We start from the raw sequence: 23,248 nt of genomic DNA, 5'->3' as shown, positions 1-23,248 counted from the left end.
TAATGCATTTGCTCAATACAGATTAATTTAATTATTTGTCGTAGTATAAATTGTATATGACATTTATAATTTTTATTTATTTATATAAAAAAAATTTTAAAATCTACTTCGCGAATAAAGGTCCGTAAAAAAGTGTTCGCGATCCGCCAGTTGGTGACCCATGATTTTATGTATACACAACTAAAAATTAAAAGCTAAACAAAACTGAGAAATTTTTGAGTTGGTTGAAATTAAATGGTAACCAAACATTGCACAAATTCAGGAATAAATCAAGCAATGTAAAAAAGCATGGTCACTGGTCTGAATTTTTGAGGTATACGACCCAACGTCCAGAGTTTCGACTCTCGAGTACCAGCAATATATTAATTGGTCATCTACAAGGCTATAAGTATTTTTTCCTTAATTTTCTAATTGTTGTAAAAACAAATTATTAATAAAAACAGTAGATATACGGTATACCTACTAATTAGTAGGTATCTAATTATTTTTAAAATTTCAACAAAATTATTCTTTTGTTTATAATTATTAACAGAATATTCAACTGTTAATAATAGTTTAATTTTAGGTAGGTAGATGACATATTTCCATGATAACTTAAAAAGAAAACGATAATTTTATAATAATGAATAAAAATAATATCATTTTTATTTTTTCTCAATTATTTTGAAAATTTCTGGGAATTTTTTTACTCTAGACTTCCTACATCAAAATACCAATTACATCCAATTTTCTTCATGAAATTACTTGCAAAGTTTCAGTTTGAAGCATTTTAATTTTTAAGTAGGTACATATGTAGGGTGATGAGTGATGACTAATGACGAACAGAAAAAAATCAATATATTCATTATAGAATCTGAAATAAATATATAATTAAGTATTTAAGTATAAAATAAAACATTTCCAAAATTAATAACTAAAATATAGATATAGTTATTGTTTTATTTATATTCTCTTCTTATTGTTTACGGTTTATTTATAAATACCTATCAGTTATAATTTAATCGTACAAACTATAAGTTATGTAAACTAAATAAGACCATTGAGATTGAGCATTACTATTTAGTATTCAAAGTGCTTACTACAGTATCAATATGACATATATATATATACCTACATTATAGTTTAAAATCTCAAACTATATTATTATATTTAAAAATAAATAATAATATAATATATAAAATTTGTGTATCTATCAATACAATTATATAAATATATAATACACACATGTATATGTATATATTATAAATTTATATTTTAATCACAACTTCCATCATTCCATCCGTCTCTCCATCTTTCGTTTACTCTATTACAATCGAAAATTGATTTTCCAATTTTTTGATTGACATCATTGTGTATAGAACATAGCCATTCAGATAATGTATTTTGAGAGTTAGTTTCTGGTGGTCGTTGGGTTAACCTATTAATGAAAACACTAAATCAACACTTGTAAAATGTGAATACCTACTTACCTATACATATCTATAAGACATAGGTTCTATAACATCGTAATTCATATTTGTATAACTTACAAATGAGTAAAATCACGACCACATGCTTGACAAGGGTATAGACGTCCGAGTAGTTCAAAAAATTGATTTATATCTTCCTGTTTTTGAAGAGAAGGTTCATCCGGATAGTTTGCCACTATGGTATGAAGCAAATTCCAGGTATGATATCCTATAGGTAAAAAATATTTTAAGTTTTAATAATGTTTTATTATTTCAAACATTCTAGGACTTGCATTCTTTCTGTAATAATGATTAAAACGCATAAAATTGATCTTTAGAATGGTTTTAGGTTTATATACGTGTGTATATAACAGGCATTTTATATTCTCGGTGTGTCTATTTTGCTATCAATTATCATATCGATTCGTTGCTGTGGTTACCAATATCGATGTTAAGGTAAGAGTGAATTCGGATATTATGATTTACGAAGAATAAATAATATAGGTACTCTAGAAGTGATTGTCAATAATACAATTAAGAAAAGTTAAGAAAGTCTACTCTTCAAGAGTGCTTTGAGGTATTTTGTTTGACGTCAATAAATTGTTTTTACTAACAACAATGCTTTAATATTTACTATTTTTTTTTCTACTTCTGTATTGTAATTTGTAAGTCATAACCAAATTAGTAATCCCAATTTTAATGTTAAAATTAACATCTTAAAAAGTTAAAAAAAAAATAAAAACCAAGTTAATATTTATTTTTATGTCGAAAATCGAAATTAATTTTAAATAGATTAAAATGATGAATGAATTGATGAGTAGTTGTACATTGAAAATGTTATATAAATTTATAAAGCCGGCATAACGATACAAGATACAACATTATATGTATAAAAATCACCTTCAACCCTTCTTCATATGTCAATAACACATTATTCATTAGTATACGTCTTATATATTATGTAATAATATTATATTGTTATGTACCGTTAAATATTTTATTTCCATAGTATAAAACACACGTATTACTAGAATTAGCCATTAATTTACATAAGTTGTGAAATAATTAACTGATAAAAAGAATAATTTACAACTTAAATTAAATCCACATATAGAAATTGGGAATTTAAAACGCACGTGAATTATAAAAAAAAAATTAGTTTAAAAATATAAAATATAAATATTTAAAAAAATATATTTTCTGTAGCATTATAGCAACTTATTTTTTGGGTAGAAATTTTAAGATCTCAACAGATGGCGAACTATTGTTAAAAAAACTTGATTTGAATTAATGCGATAATTTTACTTACCGAGTTGAACTTTATTCAACGGGCAATTGTGTTCCATTTAAAATTTATGCTCCAGAAATAAAAATAGTTTTTAAAAATGTACGAAATTTGAAATCATAGGAAATAGTATAGGTAGATACACGTGTTACTATAGGCAACATATACAACTTGCGAAAAAAATATTTTAATATTTGGTATTTACTATTTACTTTATTTACGTTATTCTAACACATACAGTTCCAAAGCATTGATTTCCAGATTCAAAAATACTCCATGATTCCTAATGTTACAAGCTGCAATATTTCTAATTGGATTTTAAAATGGGATATCACCGAAATCATGTGTATCAACTAAAACCGTAATTCTATATAAATGTTAGGAACAAAATTCTAGATCCACTAAAAATAAAGACTGGCCTGACTGGGGATTGATTTGAAAGCAACGTACCTATTTATAATTAATAACATTTATAGGCGTTTCATAAGTCATAATTTTGTACTTACCAGGGTAAGTATGCATGAGTAGTTAAATATATGCCAAAAAGTTTAGTCTTTTTTAGGCAGAAAAAGTAAAACACTTATCACTTTTAAAAATAACTGGGAATAAGAAAAATAAAAATCAAGGAAAAACAGGAAGTTTTGCGCAAAACCATTTTCGAAAAAGCAATATGTTTTTTTTTTTGAATTCAAAATAAATAACTGTAGACTTTAAATTATAACCAAATAATCTAAATAATTTTGTACTTATACATTATTTATAAATATTTAGAATACATAATATATTTTTATTTTATAGTACTTTTTATAGTTGTATTTTGAATGTATGATTTAATTTTTGTTTTTGAGTAAAAAAGATTAAAAATTTAAAACAAGGTTCTTCAATTAAAACTATCAAAAAATGCAGTCATAATTTTTTTTTAATAAACACTTAAGTATCAAATTTTTACGAAATATATCAGTAAAATTTAATTTTATACAATTTTCATAAAAATTAATATCTTATACCTACAAATGTATGACATTTTTGGATATAATCTTTTTTTTAACCAAACCTAAAATGAAACAGTTTCATTTTTACAAATTGTTTGAGATAAATATTATTTTTGTAAAAGCCTTATTTTTTTTTAAAAAATATTATTATTAAATACCTACTAAATGTACAAACAGGCGATTCAATATACACAGTTATTTAACAATAAATAATAAACATTTTGAATAAAATATGTCCAAAATAAGTAGGTCAAGTTCATAATTTTAATCTTAAGTAACTAATAGGTAGGTAGGTACTTAATATTTTGTAAAATCAGAATTGTTGTGACATTTTTTTGCCATTACCTATTACCTATAACAAAACAACGGTCTAATTAAAAAAATTGTAGAAACAAATAGGGTATTAAAAATAATATGGCTTTTACATTTTAGAAGCTGCACTACCTCGTTTTATTATGTTATCAATTATATTGATGCCTGATGGTAGACGGTAGTGTATTTAAAATGTTAATTTTTAATTTAATTAAAATTATATTAATATAATACATTATAAGTAGGTATTATATAAAAAGAACACAACAAAAGCTATAAACTATAAAAACCACAAAATCAAGTTTTAAAAATCTTCAATTTCATGCTTTTACAAATAAAAAATATACACTGTTATTATGAGGAGTAATTTTGTATTTACTTTATTATTTTTATATTATATATAGGATATTTTAGTTTAATATTCTATGTTTAGGTATGTTCATGTTCATAATAAATTAAATCAACTAAATTTTCTATACAAGTAATTGTAATTCAACAATATGTGATTATGAAAATATTAGAAATAAAATTCATTTTCAGATATAGGTAGTTGAATATATTAAAATATACTGAATCATCAAAATATGAGTAATTCAAATTTGTTGCTGTGGCAATAGGTAGTTCAACATTGGAATAGATAATAAATATTATAAATTTATAACAATTAATGATATTTAATTATTTATTAGTTTAATTTATTTTAGATCAAGAAATTTCACTTAACAATACTACCTACTCAAGTTGATTAATTGACTTCAAAATTGAATAATATGAAGCGGCAAACTACTGTTTAAAATTGTATAAATTAATTTTATGCTTAAAATATTGTCATAATTTAAATAACAAACTGAATACAAATATGTACCAGTTGAAAATATAATTGTGTTCATTGTTGAAATCAAAACTAAGCAGAATCTATTTTTTTAATTATAATCGTATCATACCACCATTCAATGGTTTGATAAATAAACATTTAATAATAGTTGTAATATTCTTTTGAATGTCCCTATACTTCTTTTTTTATATTACATATTAGAAGATCATGTTATATGTACTTTTTTAATTTTTCATCGGTCTGAATCATCATATTTTATTATATACATATAATAAACAAATTATGTTTGTCATCAAAATCTGTATCAATATCTCAAAAGGACCGATTTTTTAAATTTAATTTTGAAAAGTATTAAAATTTGTATATTGACCGATAAAAATATTTTATAAGATCTCAGATATAATTAAGAAATTATCATTAAACTATTCTCAAATGCCAAATTAAATTCAGTACTGTTATCATTTGAAAAGGTAGCAAAATAATTTACCGATCTATTAAAATTATTGAAATCAGTGAAATCATTAGTAATATTTATATTTGTATTAAAAAACTTGTGGAAATAGTGGAAATAGCTTCTTCTAGAACTCTGTCTTAACTGGTGTTTCAAGATTAAATTTAGGGTTTTTCTATCTTTTATTTAAACTAGAATAAAATAGATATAAATATATAATTATTTATAATTGTTTATATAAGTTCACATATTACACGTATAATAAGTATCTAGTAAATAATTATTTTATTTTAATATTTATCAACTAAATAAATGAATGCAGCAATAATGTAAATTGTGAATTAAGTAGGTATACAAGTCAATTTCAATACCTTCATCATATATTTTCTAATTAATTTTAAATTAAATAAAAAATTGTACCTATTTAAAACATATTTCTTTATATATTATATAGATAGAAGTCTTTTTTTGTTTTTGCTATATTGTATTTTTATTCTAATTGTCTACATTTATAATTTTATTATATTTCATTAGATATAATAATTAAAAACAGATATGGATATGGATTAAAAATTATTATATACCCATATTGACCTTACAGTTATTACAATTTGTTTATAATAATATATCATTACCTATAGTTTATAGTTTTTTTATCATCCGTTTTGTTAAAAGTGTTAAAACATTTAAAAAACCAAAAGTTCTTTTCTTCCAATAAAAATTTAAATTATTAAGTCATTTTCTAACTTAAGTTAAACTGCCATTGATTAATTGCTAATTAATAAAATTATATATTTACTGATCATTATAATTTATAATAGAAATAATAGCACTAATAACCAAACAATACAATTTGTCTTAAATATACTACTAAATCCACCTGCCTATTGAACTACAAATTGCATTAAAATGTTTAAATAGGTAAATAAATTTAACAAGCAATTTTTTTAAATTAATTTTATTTTTAAATATTGATAATTATTATTTTTTCAAGGCAATAAACTCAAAAAAGTATAACGAAACAGTTAAATAAAAACATAATTTATTCATATTATAGGCCCTAGGTGGCTAGGTACCCTTTATTTTTATTATTACCTATATAATTTATATTGTAATATCAATAAACCTAAGTTTTAGATAGAATTAAAATGTATTAATAAATTAGGTATATATAAATTACACATTACATTTTAATAAGTATTACTTAAGTAATTGAGTACTTGCATTTCAAAAAAAAAAAATAGTAGTTAGGTACAGTATACATCGTATACATTTATATTTTACAATTTATACATCAAAACCTCTACTGAGAAATCTCTTCACTCAGTGTTTCCTAATTTCCTATGATGTCTGTATTCTGTAATGTGTGAATAATATATAAATGTAGCTTATTGTTCTATTATTGAAACATATTGCCTAATAAAAAATGTTGTTATAAAAAAAACAAAAATATATATAAAATATATCGACCATTTATGCGGCAGTATAAACATTAAACGATTTAACCGCACATCCCGCACAGGGATCCGCGTACGCAGACGTTAGAAATATAACCGTGTTTTTTGACGCTCTCGCCCGGTTACCGGCGATGGGATGCGACGTCGGTAACGTGGTAGCCGGTAACCTTTGCAGGGCGTCCGATTTAATATCATGAGTATTCACACACGCGCGCGCGCGTACGCACACGCTGACTCACGACGACGCACACACACGCACAATACGCTTCTCGCGCCTTACCCACACCACCACACACTCGCAAATTTATAATGTTCCGTTGTGATCGGCGTTCGGTTAACCGATTATTATAATTTATTGTAATCGAAATCATCATCTTTTCCCCGTCCGTTCCCCCCAAAAATCACACTATCGCAAGACGTGTTTCAAACGCCCTCGTTAGCTTGCTGGCTGTGCGCCTATAAATAATGCCTATCATTATACATAATGGTTTATACCGTCCGTACCAACCAACCACCTTACGATTGTAATATTATTTTTACAATAATTAAAAAAACGGTTTCGGACGGCTCTCCGGGCCGTGGGCGGCAACAGATAAAATGTTTCGATAAGACGTGTAACGAGATCGAAACGAAATAATATCATATTATATTGTAATAACTACTGTACAATCATATTATTATTTGACCGCGCGCGCACAGCAATTCGCTGGTGTACGCGGCTTGGCCCCCCCGAGGTCGCGCCGATCCGACATACGGCCGACTCGACCGAATACCGACGGCAGCAGCACAAGCGGCGTCGGCGTCGTCGTCGTCGTCAGTCGTCGTCACTCGTCGTCATTCAGTCGGTCGTAAAAAAGCGCATCGTTCACATAGCACCGACCGCTTCGTGTGTGTTTGCGTGCGCGTGTGTGAGTGAGTGTGCGTGCGTGTGCGTGTGTGTGTACGCGCGTCCGTTTGTGTGTGCGTGCGTCCGTCGGTCGTGTACGCCGATACAATACCATCATAACGCGATCCCGATACCGACTCGCCCGTCCACTCGCGCAGTCCATTAATCTCGTTTAGTTGTCGTTATTATTATTATTATTACTATCATCTCTCGTTATTATTATTATTATTACGTTTCGTCTCTTTGCGTTTTTTTATCCCACCGGTATCGTCAGCTTTGCATGGGATCGTCGTCTGTCTTCTGCTGTCGCCGCTACACCCTTCACCGAGCTCAAAGGTACGTCTCGTCTTCCATCCGCACGTCAATAACGTAGCGTGGATTATTATTAATTTATCGTTATTATTACATAAGCACACACACCTATTATATTGTCGTTTTAATCGCGTTACCATTGTCGTCTATTGTGCGCGATCGGCGGATATCGTCCGCCCATCCGATACGTTTCCGGTCGTGCCGAATCCTTTCCGCGTCTTACGTCGTCTCACGCCCGTCCGGCGGCGTTTCACGGTAGCCTTGCGCGGAAAACCGTACGACACCGACACGACCGGATTCTTTGCGATTTTCCATTTCGATATTTTCAATAATAATATCATTCCGTTAGCGTGTCTCTCTCGCTCCTCCTCTCCCCCTGACCACCCATCTATAATCATCTGCCGTTCGCGTCCGCTCCGGTCCGGTCAATCGCGTAGTCTTATCAGCACGCCGAAACGCCGTCGTTTCCGTCGTTTGTTCTCGCTAATTTAGTGTTTGTTTTTTTTCAATTTTTTTTTCTTCTGTGTTCCGGTCATTTGCGATTAACATTCACGACGCCTCGTGATCGGATCGATTCTCGCTGGTATGTACATTCTCAAACGCGCGTCTATACGAATTTATTTTCGCATACCCCGCCCCTCGTTGTTGGTCCACTTGACTATTGAGCCACCTCCCCCACCCCCTAACATCGTTCTTTACTTCTCTACCAGTGGTTGACTGTTTTATTAATTTTTTTTCTTAACTAATTTTCCATACTTCCACATTTAACTAATTATCAATCACTCGTCAAGGGTGTACCATGAACATGTCTTGCAGTCTACTAGTGCAGGAGTACCTGCTTTTTTCTCTCGCTCATACTAATTGAGTATAACAGTGATTTTGATTTATTCCTATTTAAGAATTAATTAATTACAAAAATGAATATGCCTACAAATTATATTTAATTGTCATCAATATTAAACTAATTTAAGAGCTTGGTCCTTTTTATACAAATTTATGTTTAGATACCTACAATTATTAATTCACTAAGGTACCCAGTAATTACATTGTCAATTATATACATTTTTCAACCGTTAAAACTATTTTCATATTTGTAATAATTAAGAATTAAGTACATTTTTATTTATTGTTTAGATTACCTAGATATTTATATCTAAATGATACATAAAATATGAGTCACTTATACTTATTAGTACTTGTACATTAGTCAACTAATGTGTTTCAATTTTGCACATTCATCATTTGTAGGTACCTATTATACCTCATTATCTGTTTTTAAAAAATGCAGTGTTTTATATATTTATATATATGTATGTATACAGTAAGTTGTTATCAAAATACCTAGTATTGCTACAGCATCCAACTCTAAACAATGGTTCCAAACATTTTGTGATATTTACTTAACCTCAGATTTAACCTATATAATATAGCTTAAAATATACTTGCATATCAATATTTATGTAAACTATTTTAATTTTAGGTACATCAATATTTGGTTTCTGAGTAATTACTGAGCAAAAAACTCTTCTGAAAATGATTGTTAAAAAACGGATGTGGCTTAACTTAATTGGTTTTGCTGGCTGTCAAGTTATTAAATCAAATTATATGACAACAACTGTATATACTTACAATGAAAGTTCTATAAAACATCTTCCTAATGAATCCAAAAAATAATGTAAAAATTATCTGACCTTAAATTAATAGCTAATTATAGGATATTAAGAAAAAACATTTATTAAGTCTGTGAACTAAAAAAAATTTCAAACGCAAAAAAAAATTGTTATAAAATTTAATAAACACATTTTATTAGGCACCTACCTATATATTGTGTATATAATATATATAATATAATGGCTTATAGGTACTCCAGCCTATGAGAGAAATTAACTGTTTTATGCTCGCAGATTGATATCAGTGACAATTTCAAGGCATCGTTTCTTTGACTTCAAACTTTCCTGGTAGTATACAAAAACACATAAAAACATATACAAAGTTGCTTATTGTAATTGAACAAGTTTGTTGTCTTGTTGATATAAATTTGATATAATTATTGTGTGGAGGGAAGCTGAGCTTATAATGCTCGTTATATCTATAGGTATGAACCGACCTGAACGCTCATTCGTAGTTATTAATTTCACTTAAATAACAAAGTTTTACAAACTAAAAAATTTAACTATAAAAAAGTATAAAAACAATTGGGTACCTAATCTTGAACATTTAACATTTTTTTAATAAAAAAATTTGAAGTAGAAATTATTATGTTATTGAATTAGAATTTATTATATTTCTGTACAATTATCTATTTTTATTAAATTAAATATAAATTATGTCCTGATTATTTTTAGGTATATATTTACCTTTTTTTATAACATATTGTTATTAATATTTTAATTTTAATTTATATTCTGGTTCACAAGAGAATACAACTGGTCAACGGCTAAAATGCATCCAAATTTATACAACTCCACTAACTTCATACACCTATAACGTTAGCATTGGTCAACATTAGTTACTGCCATCGTTCTACATGTGTTATACCGATTCATTCTTTTGTGGGTTGGATTTAATCAACCAGTAAAATTGTTTATACTGTGAAATTACTAAGTATGTTGACCAAATTAGCCAACTATGCATATAATGTCAATGAATAAAGTAAATGTATGAAAATTAAAAGATTTTAGGAGTTGTTAGTCAATTAAAAAAAAAAATTGAATAAGGAGGTATCAATTACGTTTATAGTATAGGTTAGGTATACTTTATGGTAGTCAATAAATAATTTACTTTTTTAAAAGTTCAATTGAACAAGATTATTAATTGATTAAGCCATTTTCCAAATTTCAATATAAAGTTGTTTTTTCATAATACATTCTAAAACTTGAAAGTATGCCTTTACATAAAAATAATCTTCATTAGTAACATTATCAACTTCACTGAGTTCTTCAGCACCAATAGTAGTAATCAAAACATAATCATTATTCAAGGATAGGTAATAATAATTTTATTTCACTTTTTGAACATAGTTGTTTTTACTGTTATTTAGATTTTTCATTGTATAGATTTATTAATGTTTATTTCCCGAATCAATTAATACTAACAAAAGTAAACATAAAATTGAAAAGTTTCCATCTATGATAAAATATTATTTACTATACAATTGTTATTTGTGTATTTTCTATGATAGAAAAATAAATCCCTTTTAACACGTTCACGTCCGCATAGATTTCAGAGGTCGGGCGCTACTAATCGCGTAAATATTGATAACATTGCACTCGTGACAACCAGGCAAATTATAAACATAAAAATGCCAGGAAATGAAAATCAGCTGTTTGTTTTTGTTCTAAATATTCTAATACTTATACTGAATGGTCATTCTAAATAAAATAATTGATCACTACCAGCCAAATATTTTAAATAACGCATAAAAGTAATTGTCCTATGATGACTATTGGTTGTCATCGTCCCGACATAGAATGATGACTGTGCGTCGGTATTGGAGCTGAACATGTTAATATTATACATATTTAAAATTTGATTTATTTATCATACGTAACATTTATTGTTTTAACGTATATTACTAGTTCAAATACATTATAATAAGCATGCTAAAATTACTTAACACAATAGTTACGTTCAATGTCTAGTAGTTTCAATAAAATCTGTTTATTAAGTATATTATATTTTTTTGAGTAAAACATTTTTAACTTAAAAATATCATTTGAACTAAATTTTAACATTTTAAATTCTTTTGACTTCAATCTTTCAATAATTAGGTATATTGTCTTAAGTTGGCCCTATTCTTGTGTTAATTTAAATACTTAACACATTACTTTGCAAAATGTAACTGTTTAATCTGCACATATGTCTGTAGGATCTTCTAATTAATAGGTACTATTGTTTATTTTTAAAAATAATTACATGTAGGTATCTATCTATATAGTTTGTAACTTGTAGGTCGTTAGGTGTATGATTTCAAAACCTAAGTAGTAAGTAGTTTAAACTTTGTTAAGTATTATGTTTGATTTAATTCAGAATTTCTATTTTATAAATAAACAACATATTTCATAATATTTCAAGTGATATTATGCAAAATGAGGCTATTTTTTTTCTTTAACTATTTCCTAGTAAAATAGTATGCCTACCTCAACCATTGTCCTAACTATATTATTAATAGCTATCTAGTTATTTGATCTTTAATTAAGCATTGAACTTTGTTTGTAGGCTACTTTAATTAAATATTATCTACCAACACACGCTCCAATTTGTTTTTAGAATTTGATGTGTTTTTCATTGTCTATTATTATTTTTATGTACATAATTTTCACAAATTATATGTATATAATATATAAGTTTATTTTTCATTATATCATATTAATAAATAATTTTGTCTTCTATTAATTATGATAAAATATTTTTTGTTTCAGCACATAAAAGATACATTTAAAGAATTTAATATATATTTGAGAAAATATCAAATAAAATGCGGGAATACAAAATAGTTGTTCTGGGTAGTGGTGGAGTTGGTAAATCTGCATTGACGGTGCAATTTGTGCAAGGTATATTTGTTGAAAAGTATGATCCAACTATAGAAGACAGTTATCGTAAACAAGTTGAAGTGGATGGACAACAATGTATGCTTGAAATTCTTGATACAGCTGGAACGGTATGTATTAAAATAATATATTTTATGTATGTATAATTACCAATTTAATATTTAAAAATAAATGTAAAAAAGTATGAATTTTCAATTTTATTCCTAATACATGATGTGTATTTTTAACTAATGAATTAACTTAATATAATAATACTTAAAAAACAGAAATGTCTTTAGGCGGCCCTGCTATGACCAATTATTAAATATTTTATAGACTATTTATTTATTAAGGGAATTGAATTTGTGTTGTGACTCAATGAACACAATTCAATAATTCCTTCTCAAATTTGCAGTAAATAAATTAATGTTTGTGGTAAGTTTTAAGTATAATTAATAGCATTTCCAACTCATCAGCCTAGAGTTAAAGTTAGAACTATTGGTTGAGTAAATTAACACAGTTAATTATATATTAAAATCTGTTAAATATTTTTATAATAAAAATAACGCATTCATTTTATTGTCCAGTAACTTTATTATTTTTATTGCTATTAGTAATATTTTTTTTAACTGATATGTATTGTATGATAGTATTAGAAACTTCAAAGTCACTAAAAGTGTTTGAAATATAAAGTAACCAAGAGAAAATAATAGGTATTATCTTATTTGTAAATTGCCATCACCTTGATTACAGTTAATAATTATGCAGGACACATTCATTAATTTAGTTCATAAAAAAGTACACTTGTATAATTTTTTTTTCAAATTAAAAAATAGTTTTAATTTTTGAATTAATGATAAATCATTGAAACAGAATTTTAAGTTTAATTAAAAAATATAACTTGGTTAAGTTTAACAATTCATTTTTGTAATATTGAAATGCTAAGACCCTTAATGATTCTATATGGTTGTTTATAAAAATTTGTTTTATATATATTTTTATTTTAGATAAATCAACAATCTGCTACATATAGTTACAATAACAGGATGGGTGGGGTTAAGATGGGCGTAATTTAATGACATTATTCAATGATAGTGCTTTGGCGTGTTTTATTTAAATACAATTTATATTAGAATATTGTTAAAGTTGGAGAAAGTCTCTTGGCCATTGTCATTATTTTAGACTTCGAGGAGGGTACATAAAAATATATATTAAAAGCGAGTGGTTAAATCAAATATTAATTAAAATGGGTAAAACTATGAGCTACTACTAGTTATTAAGAGAAATCATCATATTTAATTGTGTAGATATAGATTGTTTAAAACTATGAATAATGTATAATATATGACTACTGTATATGTACCTATATACAAACATGTTTTTACAAATATTAGTGATTTTAAATTATTTTTATAAATATTCTGTCATGTGATAACTTCCAATCATATTGGGTTAGTATAAGTTAGGTATCGACCTTAAACTCCAAGTGCCTTATATTGTGTATCTAAATTTTTGTGCAAAAATTATTCAAATCATTAAAAATAAAAGTGAAATAAAACAATAAAATGATTCTTCTCTCTTTTTAAATGGCAATACTACTCTATCCCCCTCCCCCCCCCCAAAAAAAACAATTTTGACTCATCAGTATGCATTTCAAATTCAAACTAAAAAATTGGTCCATTTTAGGTTTTAATAATGGATAGTTAATTTTTACCTTGTAAAATTATACATTTTTAATGCAGTGTAAAAATATAAACTTCTTAATTTAGTTTTTGTCTATTTTAATGTATAAATTCTTAATTATTATGTATTTATTAAGTATCAATTATGTATAAAAATTAAAATTAAATTTTTTTTTTTATTAATATCAAGATATTTAGTGTAAAATGTATATTATATCGTTACTTACATAATTGTTTCCAGGAACAATTTACAGCAATGAGAGATTTGTATATGAAAAATGGCCAAGGATTTGTTCTTGTATATTCTATTACAGCACAATCAACATTTAATGACTTACAAGATTTACGAGAACAAATTTTAAGAGTAAAGGTACATCACTTTTAATAATTACATATTAAATAAAGCATCTATTGCTTTTATAACATGTCATATTAATGTATAAAAATTAAAAATTTAGGACACTGATGATGTCCCCATGGTATTAGTGGGAAACAAGTGTGATTTAGAAGAAGAAAGAGTAGTTGGTAAAGAACATGGAGTGAATCTTGCTCGTCAATTCAATTGTGCTTTTATGGAAACATCCGCTAAAGCTAAAATTAATGTCATTGATGTAAGTATCAATATGTATTATAAGATGTCATATATATATATATGTATATGTATATATGTGTGCGTGTATTTTATTTTATTGATAGTGAGGTAGTTTAAATAGAAAAGATTTGATTGTATATAAATATCTTAATTTCATTCCCTATATTATTATTATATTTTTTTTTTTTTTTTTAGAAACATCAAAGTGTGAGTATTTAATAAATTAGTATACATTTTCATCATTAATATTATAATAAACTAGTAATTTGTATTGTATTTGCATAATATTGAAAATTTAAATATTATTTTATTTATTTGTCATATTATGTTTTTAAAAATAATGAATTTTTATACCATAAAAAGCATTTCTTTCAATGTTTTAAATTTAACAATACTTAATTAGTTATTAGTTATTTTTTATAATATATCTATTATTATCTTGCTATCTTCATTTTTATTTTACTAGTATAAACTTTATTATATTACCACTAAAATATTTCTTATTAGTACAAAGTATTTCAAGTAACTGAATTTTCAAAGTTAATATGATTTTTGTCATGTAAATTTTGAAAATAAAAAATCTGTAAAAACAGTTAAATTGATTTTATATGACTAAAAAGTATTAACTTTTGCTTATATAAATATAAATATATATAATATATATATGATTTAAGTTTAAAACAAAAGATTCAATTACAGTCCTACTGCATGATTGTGAATATAGTTTTTATTTTTTATTTAATATACCTATTTAATTTCAAATCCTTGATAAATATAAATACATCTATGTACAAAATGTTAGTTTATTTTTTTTTCATTTAAATTGGGTTATAAAATAAAAAAAAAATATTTATTTGTTTTAGATATTCTACGACTTAGTGAGACAGATCAACAAAAAAAGTCCAGAGAAAAAACAGAAACAAAAAAAGAAGTCGCTATGCGCTCTTCTTTAAATAGCTTAATAACAATGATGAAACAACAATCAATGCCAACAATCCACGTAGAAAGAAAGGAATGTTTAACAATGTGGTAAAAATATTGTTTTATGAGTCAATGCTAAATTTGTTATTGCTTACTAATTTTTATTTTAAATGGCTAAATCGACTTTTCCAAATTGCTTTTGTACTTTTTTTTTTTAATTTATAAGTACCTAATTATTATTATTATTATTATTATTATTATTATTATTTTATTGTTCATTATTGGATATAGCCAAAATTGTAATATTTTCTGAGGCCTGGATCTTTGTATATACCATTAATTATAAAACATTTTACACAAATTAACAACAATGTGGTGTAATTGGCCGTTTTTGTTTGTAAATCTAATGTGTCAATAATCCCTTATTTTTCTAACTGCATTTTTGAAAACATTACCTTTTTTTTCTCTATTTTTGAAATGTTATTTAAAAATATAAATATTCTTAACATAGTTTTCCATATAAGTGCCAACATTTAAAGTTATATACAAATTTCATCTATAAATAAAATCTGCCGCGTATCATTTCTGAATTTGAAATTCATAACTCATCAATCATTTTATTTACTCATTAACAAACGTTCCAATTATAAAATTGTGATTATTTTGAAAATTATGCTGCCAATAATAACTGTTGTTTCTTGGTAATTTAAAAATCTGCACATAAGTTTTAGATTCACAATAAATCAACCATGACATATTAATGAATTCATTAAATTATTCATCAACTTTAGAAGTACCATAAACTTAAATCTCCCATGGCATAATACACAAACTTACAATAATATATTTATCCATTCCAGTACTAATTTTATTACTAACTATTTCTTTTTTCAATATTATTATATGTATCTTGATTTAAAATATATATATTTATATATATTATTCATAGCACATCAATTATAAAATAACTGAATAACCAACTAAAGTAACGAGTATTAAAAATTCTTTGCTTGTTAAAATTTTTAAATTCTCTGGTCTTTAGTGTAGTTATATAATTATTATATTAGCTACCATACAACTGTGTACATTTGAGTTGCATATAAATGTTGTATTTAGGCCAAAAACTAGTCTGAATATATTATTTTAGTTGATCTTTTTTCTTAACTGAGCTTATGATTATTATCGTATTATTTCATTAATTGATTTAAATCGCGTTTTCAATCATCCAGGGTTTAAGATAAACACCAGTTATAAGTATAATAGGTCTACCTGTTAAAACTTGATGAGTATTTTCCAAATATTGTGTGCTTTGCTATCTTTCACAATCCTAATTATCGATATTCATTTATTAAACCTTTAAATTATAACTATAACGTAAAGGACAATTTTGAGTATTAATATTCTTGTTTGGAAAACCTTGGATTTCATTAGTCTTGAATTTTTTTTTATCAAATTATTGAAAACTTATTTTATTCATTCAAGACACAGTTTTATGTTAACATACATGTTTGCACTATAAAAGGCTAATAGATCCAATCCTACTCATAAGACAAATTTTTTTTCAACTAAAAACATTGATCGAACAATTCCTTATTCATGTACTATATTTCAATCTGGCATAATATTCTATGATCATCCATCTTTTATTTATTTAAATATTAATTTAATGGTCATAGTCTCTGTATATTGTACCTGTATGTATGACGCACAATAATATTCTTGTGATAACGAACAAACATAATCATTTATAACTTGTTATTACAAAATTTGTACAATCACACAAGGTACTCATTTATAGCTATTATGACTAAAATACTATAGAGTAAAAATTAAAATTCTTTTTTCTTTTGTTCTTATAAACAGCATTTTTTTGACACTTGGTAAAATTGATGTTTGTAGCTTAGAAAAATTTAGCATTTACCTAAATAAAATTAATTTTTTTTTTTTTTAATTTTAATAATTATAATAATATATGTATTTCGACTTGTTAACAATTTTCAATTCTAATAGTTGTTTAATAAATATTACTTAACAAACCCATAATTGTAAGGATGTGCAAATACATATAAATAAAAAAAAATGTTTATAAATATATATTTAAATATATATATAAATAATTCTGTGTATGTATTTATTAAAGAATTACAGAAGTGTAATTATAGGTACCATTTATGCATTTATATATATTTAACATATAAGTGTTTGTAGGCCAATATTTAGTATATTCATTTATAGTATGAGAGCCCTAATTCCTTTAATATTGACAACATTAATTAATTTAAAATAAAATTTTTGGAGTAATTGTTAACTTTTATTTATTTTTTTGCTTATAAAACAACAAATCAATGGAACCAATTTTTAGACAATATTATTGTTGGTAGAATAGTTAAATTTTCATTGGTGGTTTAATTATTTATTTTACAATTACATTTTTTTTTATATACATATAAATATATATACATATTTCTTCATAAACATGTAAATTTTAATATTATTTATTTATTTTCTATCTAATTATACATTTAACAACAGCTAATTCCAATTACACTAAAAAAAAAGAAAAACTTAATTGTATTCGTACTGATAAAATGGTTTTTATATAATATTTGAACCATTATGGTTTTCTCTTAATAAACATATTGTTTATTGTGTTCTGTGTGTTGTGCAAACCAGAGGACCAATTTAATTATGCAAAACTTATTAAGTGTGTTCTCTAATCGTACTGTATAATATTGCATTCTATATATTGTTAAACCCATTTTAATGATTTATTGTTTATATAATCTTATTTTATATGTCTGTATACATACATATATTATTTTTATTTATCAATGTATTGATTATTTTATTATTTATTATTATTATTTATTTTTATTTTTTACCTAGTTTAGATTCTAAAAGCAAATAATATGAAATATATATTGGACCCAAGTTACTATAAAGAATGTGAATTAATAACAATAATAATAATAATGATAGTTCATTTTATGTTTTATTTTATAAAATAATCAAACAACTAGTAGGAGTGTTAAATGTACAGCACAAACTAGTGCACGAACACCCTACTGTAGTTAATTTTTTTTTTTATGTTATATATATCTTATTATTTTGTAATTGAAATTGCACTCGCAGAGAGTGTACAACTGCGATATAAATTGATACTATTTCTATATGTCTTGTAATTACACAAGGTGTTTTATTCTTATTTTTAAATGTTTATTTAACTAAATATTTCAATTATCGTAAAAAAAAAGTGTCGCATTATTCCTTTCACTTTGATCACTATTTATCATTGTAATATAAATTAATATACAAAATATATTGTAGTAAATTATTTTTCAAAAACAACTATACGAGAAAATATATAATATTACACATACAATAATATGATACTCGTCTAGGTTTTAATCTACACCGATCATTAATCAGATGTTTCGATTATTTGTTATTCGATTGATCATGAGATTATATGATTGCATGGTACCCAATATACCACAATATAATATGTATACGTAATATGTTTGGGTCTGTGTAATAATACAATAACTATACTCATATAACATGTATACTTCTAAAAGACTTGCTATCGTGTTTTTTTTGTTTTTTTTTTAACATGATGAGTAATGAGAAAAGTGTACTAAATTATATTATCATGAATAGCAAACTCGGCAAATGATCTAATATGTATGTAATAATATTATCCTCTGAATGTTAATCTTGTTTTTTTTATAAGAATATTATCATGTTTACCATGATGGCTATTCATATTGGACCGTCATAGTAAAAAATTAAAAAAAAAAAATATTTATTAATTTATTCTTAAATAAAATATGTATACCACTATTTAGTTTATTATATTGTAATTAAATATTATTTTTAATTTCGACCAAAAAAAAAAAAATTTATTATATTTGTATAGTTACAAATTAATTGTATTTAAAATTCCTATTTTGTATTTTATATTATTAGTTTTTTTGAAACAGCAGCTACAAGCAACTCCTAAAGTCTACCACTTACTGACTGGTTTTAGGTGAAATGAAAAATGTATCATTTTTACAATCATGTTTTATTATTATTATTATTATTATGATTATTTTTTTTTTAATAATTATAACTATAATTAATATCTTTATTTGCAAACAAGTGTTGTTCAATAATGTTGTTGGGTAGAGAAACTTAAACAATATTCATGTAGTACTCACGTATAATGTAAATACTGGAAATCAACTCGAGAAGTAACCAAGGAATATTTTTATAGTCATCTCGGCAAGTATGGTTTTAAATGGAACAGAGCTGAAAATGTTTCTTTTTAAAATTTATTAATAATCACACAGCTAAAATATATTAATTCTGTATTCATAGCACATTTGCTGATTTCTTTACACATCTACCTTACTTGCTGAGCTAGTGAGATGATGGTATTTTGATTATTGCTCAACATTTTATAGCTGAGAAAATGTAAATTAATCAAATACATTGCCTTTTCGCATCAAGTTCCACTAGTAACTTGAACATTATATAAATATTCGATGGTTTTAACACAAAAACCTGTAAACAATAAGCAAAACATTTACATTTTGAATGTTCAACTGATGAAAGTTAAAATATCAAAAAAATCATTAATATTAGTCTACAATTACATGATTTCAACGTCATATTGTAATTGGCTTATATTTTTTATGATTGTATATTTATGTGTGTGTGCATTTAAGGTAATATAATATGCAATGAATCTTTCATAGGACATTGTACAGGCTAATTAACTGGACAACGATTTGACAATAAAAACAAATTAAGTACCTACCATGTAAAAATAAGACAATTCAATTTACATTTTTAAACACCTATCTAGTGCTATAAACGAAAACCGGAAAATGTAAAACGCAACAACTTCTTCATTTGAGAGTATTTCTTAAGGGGATGTAGTATACGCATGTGTTTTTTCTGTCTTACGCACGTACAACATAGTAAATTTTCGTTCACCAGTTTCAATATTGTGCTGTTAGTTTTGATATTTGAGTGAACTGACCTATTATAAAATTTAAAGGTAAGATTATTATCCAGGGCCCCACGTAGTCTTTTATTGATATTATTATTTTTAACTAAGTTTTGATCTTTTTGAAACTGCACATTTTAAAATGACCATAAATCATAATTAACTTAAAAATAATAATATCAACTGGATAAAAAAAATCCAAAAATTCGCTTTGGTCCAAAACTAGATCTATACCAAATGTCCAAATACATAAATATTGCCTGTATTTTAAATTCAGTTTTTATTTGATATTTTAATTTTTGAATTAAACCACGAGTAGGTAGGTAGGTAGGTTATATAATTAAATATTAGTGCATTTACGAAGACGCCATACCCGTACCTATGCGTTGTCTCCGTCTAAAACAACTAACATTGTCAATTTTACGTCAAGAATAACCCGTTTTCCTCACGTTATTATAATTAGACAGTGATATTTGACCAATTATCCAATAGGTAGGTACAAAATTTATTGTCCAGGGTCCCACATCACCACACACCTATTTTAATTTTGAAGCAAGTCACGATCGTTTTAAAATTTATAATTCTTAAAATATTGTTATCAATAAAATTCAAGCGCGTGGTTATTATCTCGATAACAATGATAACACACGGTGTTCGCATTTTCCATATTATCAACACAGAATATTCAAAAGATGTTCTGTGTTATTAAATAGATTTAATCTATGTCACTAGTCAGTCACAGAAGTTGTAAATTGTTGAAATTCGTGTGAACCGTATTCTGTATTTCTGTAGTACCTGCCTAGAGTTTTTATTTAAAATTTGTCAATTTGTCCATTTTTGAATGATGGAAAACTTTAAAAGGAAGCTTGAACGCAATTTTGAGTACTCCGAGAAGTCAGTCCCTTTGGATATTGTTACTGTACACTTCAGTGTTACTGAATCATCTGAATCAAAGAATATTGATGGAACGACTGTAAAAAAAAAAAACACCAAGTGGCTAATAATTGCTAACTATTCATCGTAAAATCAATAATGCGGCTTGAAAATGCTGTTGGAAAATCTCTAAACTTGGCCAGTTGGAAATTTCGGCAACTGCTATGCAAACAAATAATGACGATACTACAGGTAATTTAAACATTAAACATACCTATTACTTATTTTACATCAGGTGATTAGGTATTTTTATAAATTGATATTGTATGATTTCGTTGACGAGGTAAAGCTAACAAAATATTAGCCGACCCAAAAATAGACATAGTAGTGTGACTTATTCGATTACATTTCAATTCATTTTATAATATATAAATGACGTCAATTATGAAGATGTTACGCGAACAATATTACTTCTGGTAATATCATAGACCAACATATTATATGATAGACGAGAAATGTCTATCTACATTTTTATTACTGATAATTTTATTCAGTTGTATATTAATTTTACCTACCTTAAAGGAGGACTGTTTTTGCTACAGATCACGATGAAGTTCTATTGCAGGGATCACCAATTAATATTTTTAAATTGTTTAATTGTTTTTTTATTTTTTAAATTGTATTGGACTATTTTTTATAATGTTATAAGTACTAGTTTACAATACATTATTTTTATGATATTTTTTAAGATTTATGTACTAAACTTTCAATTTATTACAGATACTAATGCGTTTGAAGAATGTATTGTGTATGAAGTTGTGATTATTCGTAAGGTCAGTAGTATCGGTCATTAATGTTTATTAACTTATATTTTGGCATACATTCTAAAACCATTCATATTTATGTTATTTCAGACTATTGAAAAAAATGATATTTTATTACAAAATAATGATTGATTTGAATACAACCCTACAATGATGAAGATTTAAACGTCTGATGTTCCTCGCCAACCTCCTTTGCCATTACCCTTCATTTTAGTTCTTCGACATGATACTAATATGCCAGAAAACATTTAATCCACTGCTGCATCAATTCCTACCAATAAGGTCTGAGAAGGTCTGTACTGAGATATATATAAATATAAAAATATTTAACGTTTATAATGTGTTAATTATGAATATAGGTTTATCAAGAAATACTTTTGGAACAGCATTGGGTTTGAGTTTCAAATTCTATCTACATCCCAGTGTGTCAACATTATACAAAGTTAAAATATGAGCATTGCATATTGAACTAGAATATTCTAGTCAATTGATAGCTGAAAACCATTGTTGAATACAAGAATCATTTTTCAAAGGAAACCTAAAATAAAATTACATACTATTGGATTAAATTATAATTAATTTTTTTTTTATATTTTTATATACAAATGTTTTATTTTTGGTAGGTAGATGTTTGAACTAGTTTAGTGTTAAAAACTAGAACATTTAAAATTTACTTAGTACTTGCGTAAAAAGTTGAAAATTACTTGGTACTAACCTTTGTTTAACTTATGTTATCCAGAATAAGATAACAACAATCCATTTTTTATACTAAGTCTAACTAAGTCTTTGGAACTGTTATGAACTTATGAAGCATCATTGCTAATGACCTGCCAAAAACTAATTACGCAGTTGA

At 25.7% G+C, this 23,248-nt stretch overlaps 2 protein-coding genes and 1 long non-coding RNA gene across 4 annotated transcripts; 2 read left to right on the top strand and 1 right to left on the bottom strand.

Moving 5' to 3' along the window:
- Positions 1–1,254: 1,254 nt before the first annotated feature.
- LOC132923907 (FAD-linked sulfhydryl oxidase ALR-like) lies at positions 1,255–2,794 on the bottom strand. Its single transcript, XM_060987902.1, has 3 exons — positions 2,758–2,794; positions 1,530–1,677; positions 1,255–1,417 (listed from the first exon to the last, which is right to left on the bottom strand). The coding sequence occupies exons 1-3, from the start codon at positions 2,792–2,794 to the stop codon at positions 1,255–1,257; spliced, it is 348 nt and encodes a 115-aa protein (XP_060843885.1).
- A 4,828-nt stretch (positions 2,795–7,622) lies between these two features.
- On the top strand, positions 7,623–19,834 carry LOC132924217 (ras-related protein Rap1). 2 transcript variants are annotated; one of them, XM_060988390.1, is made up of 5 exons: positions 7,623–8,002; positions 12,400–12,638; positions 14,431–14,559; positions 14,648–14,800; positions 15,645–19,834. In XM_060988390.1, the coding sequence occupies exons 2-5, from the start codon at positions 12,456–12,458 to the stop codon at positions 15,732–15,734; spliced, it is 555 nt and encodes a 184-aa protein (XP_060844373.1). In that variant the 5' UTR covers positions 7,623–8,002; positions 12,400–12,455; the 3' UTR covers positions 15,735–19,834. The 2 variants fall into 2 exon arrangements, with proteins under 2 accessions (XP_060844373.1, XP_060844374.1); XM_060988391.1 differs by lacking the exon at positions 7,623–8,002 and adding an exon at positions 8,156–8,561.
- Positions 19,835–21,352: 1,518 nt separating this feature from the next.
- LOC132927745 (uncharacterized) lies at positions 21,353–22,970 on the top strand. The gene is made up of 4 exons (XR_009661829.1): positions 21,353–21,823; positions 22,352–22,404; positions 22,486–22,687; positions 22,755–22,970. It is a non-coding gene; the product is annotated as an uncharacterized LOC132927745 (long non-coding RNA).
- The last annotated feature ends 278 nt before the right edge of the window (positions 22,971–23,248 follow it).

The sequence above is a fragment of the Rhopalosiphum padi genome, chromosome 3, assembly GCF_020882245.1.
Source record: "Rhopalosiphum padi isolate XX-2018 chromosome 3, ASM2088224v1, whole genome shotgun sequence".
In the NCBI taxonomy this organism is placed as follows: domain Eukaryota; kingdom Metazoa; phylum Arthropoda; class Insecta; order Hemiptera; family Aphididae; genus Rhopalosiphum; species Rhopalosiphum padi.
This window is presented reverse-complemented; position numbering and strand designations above follow the sequence as displayed.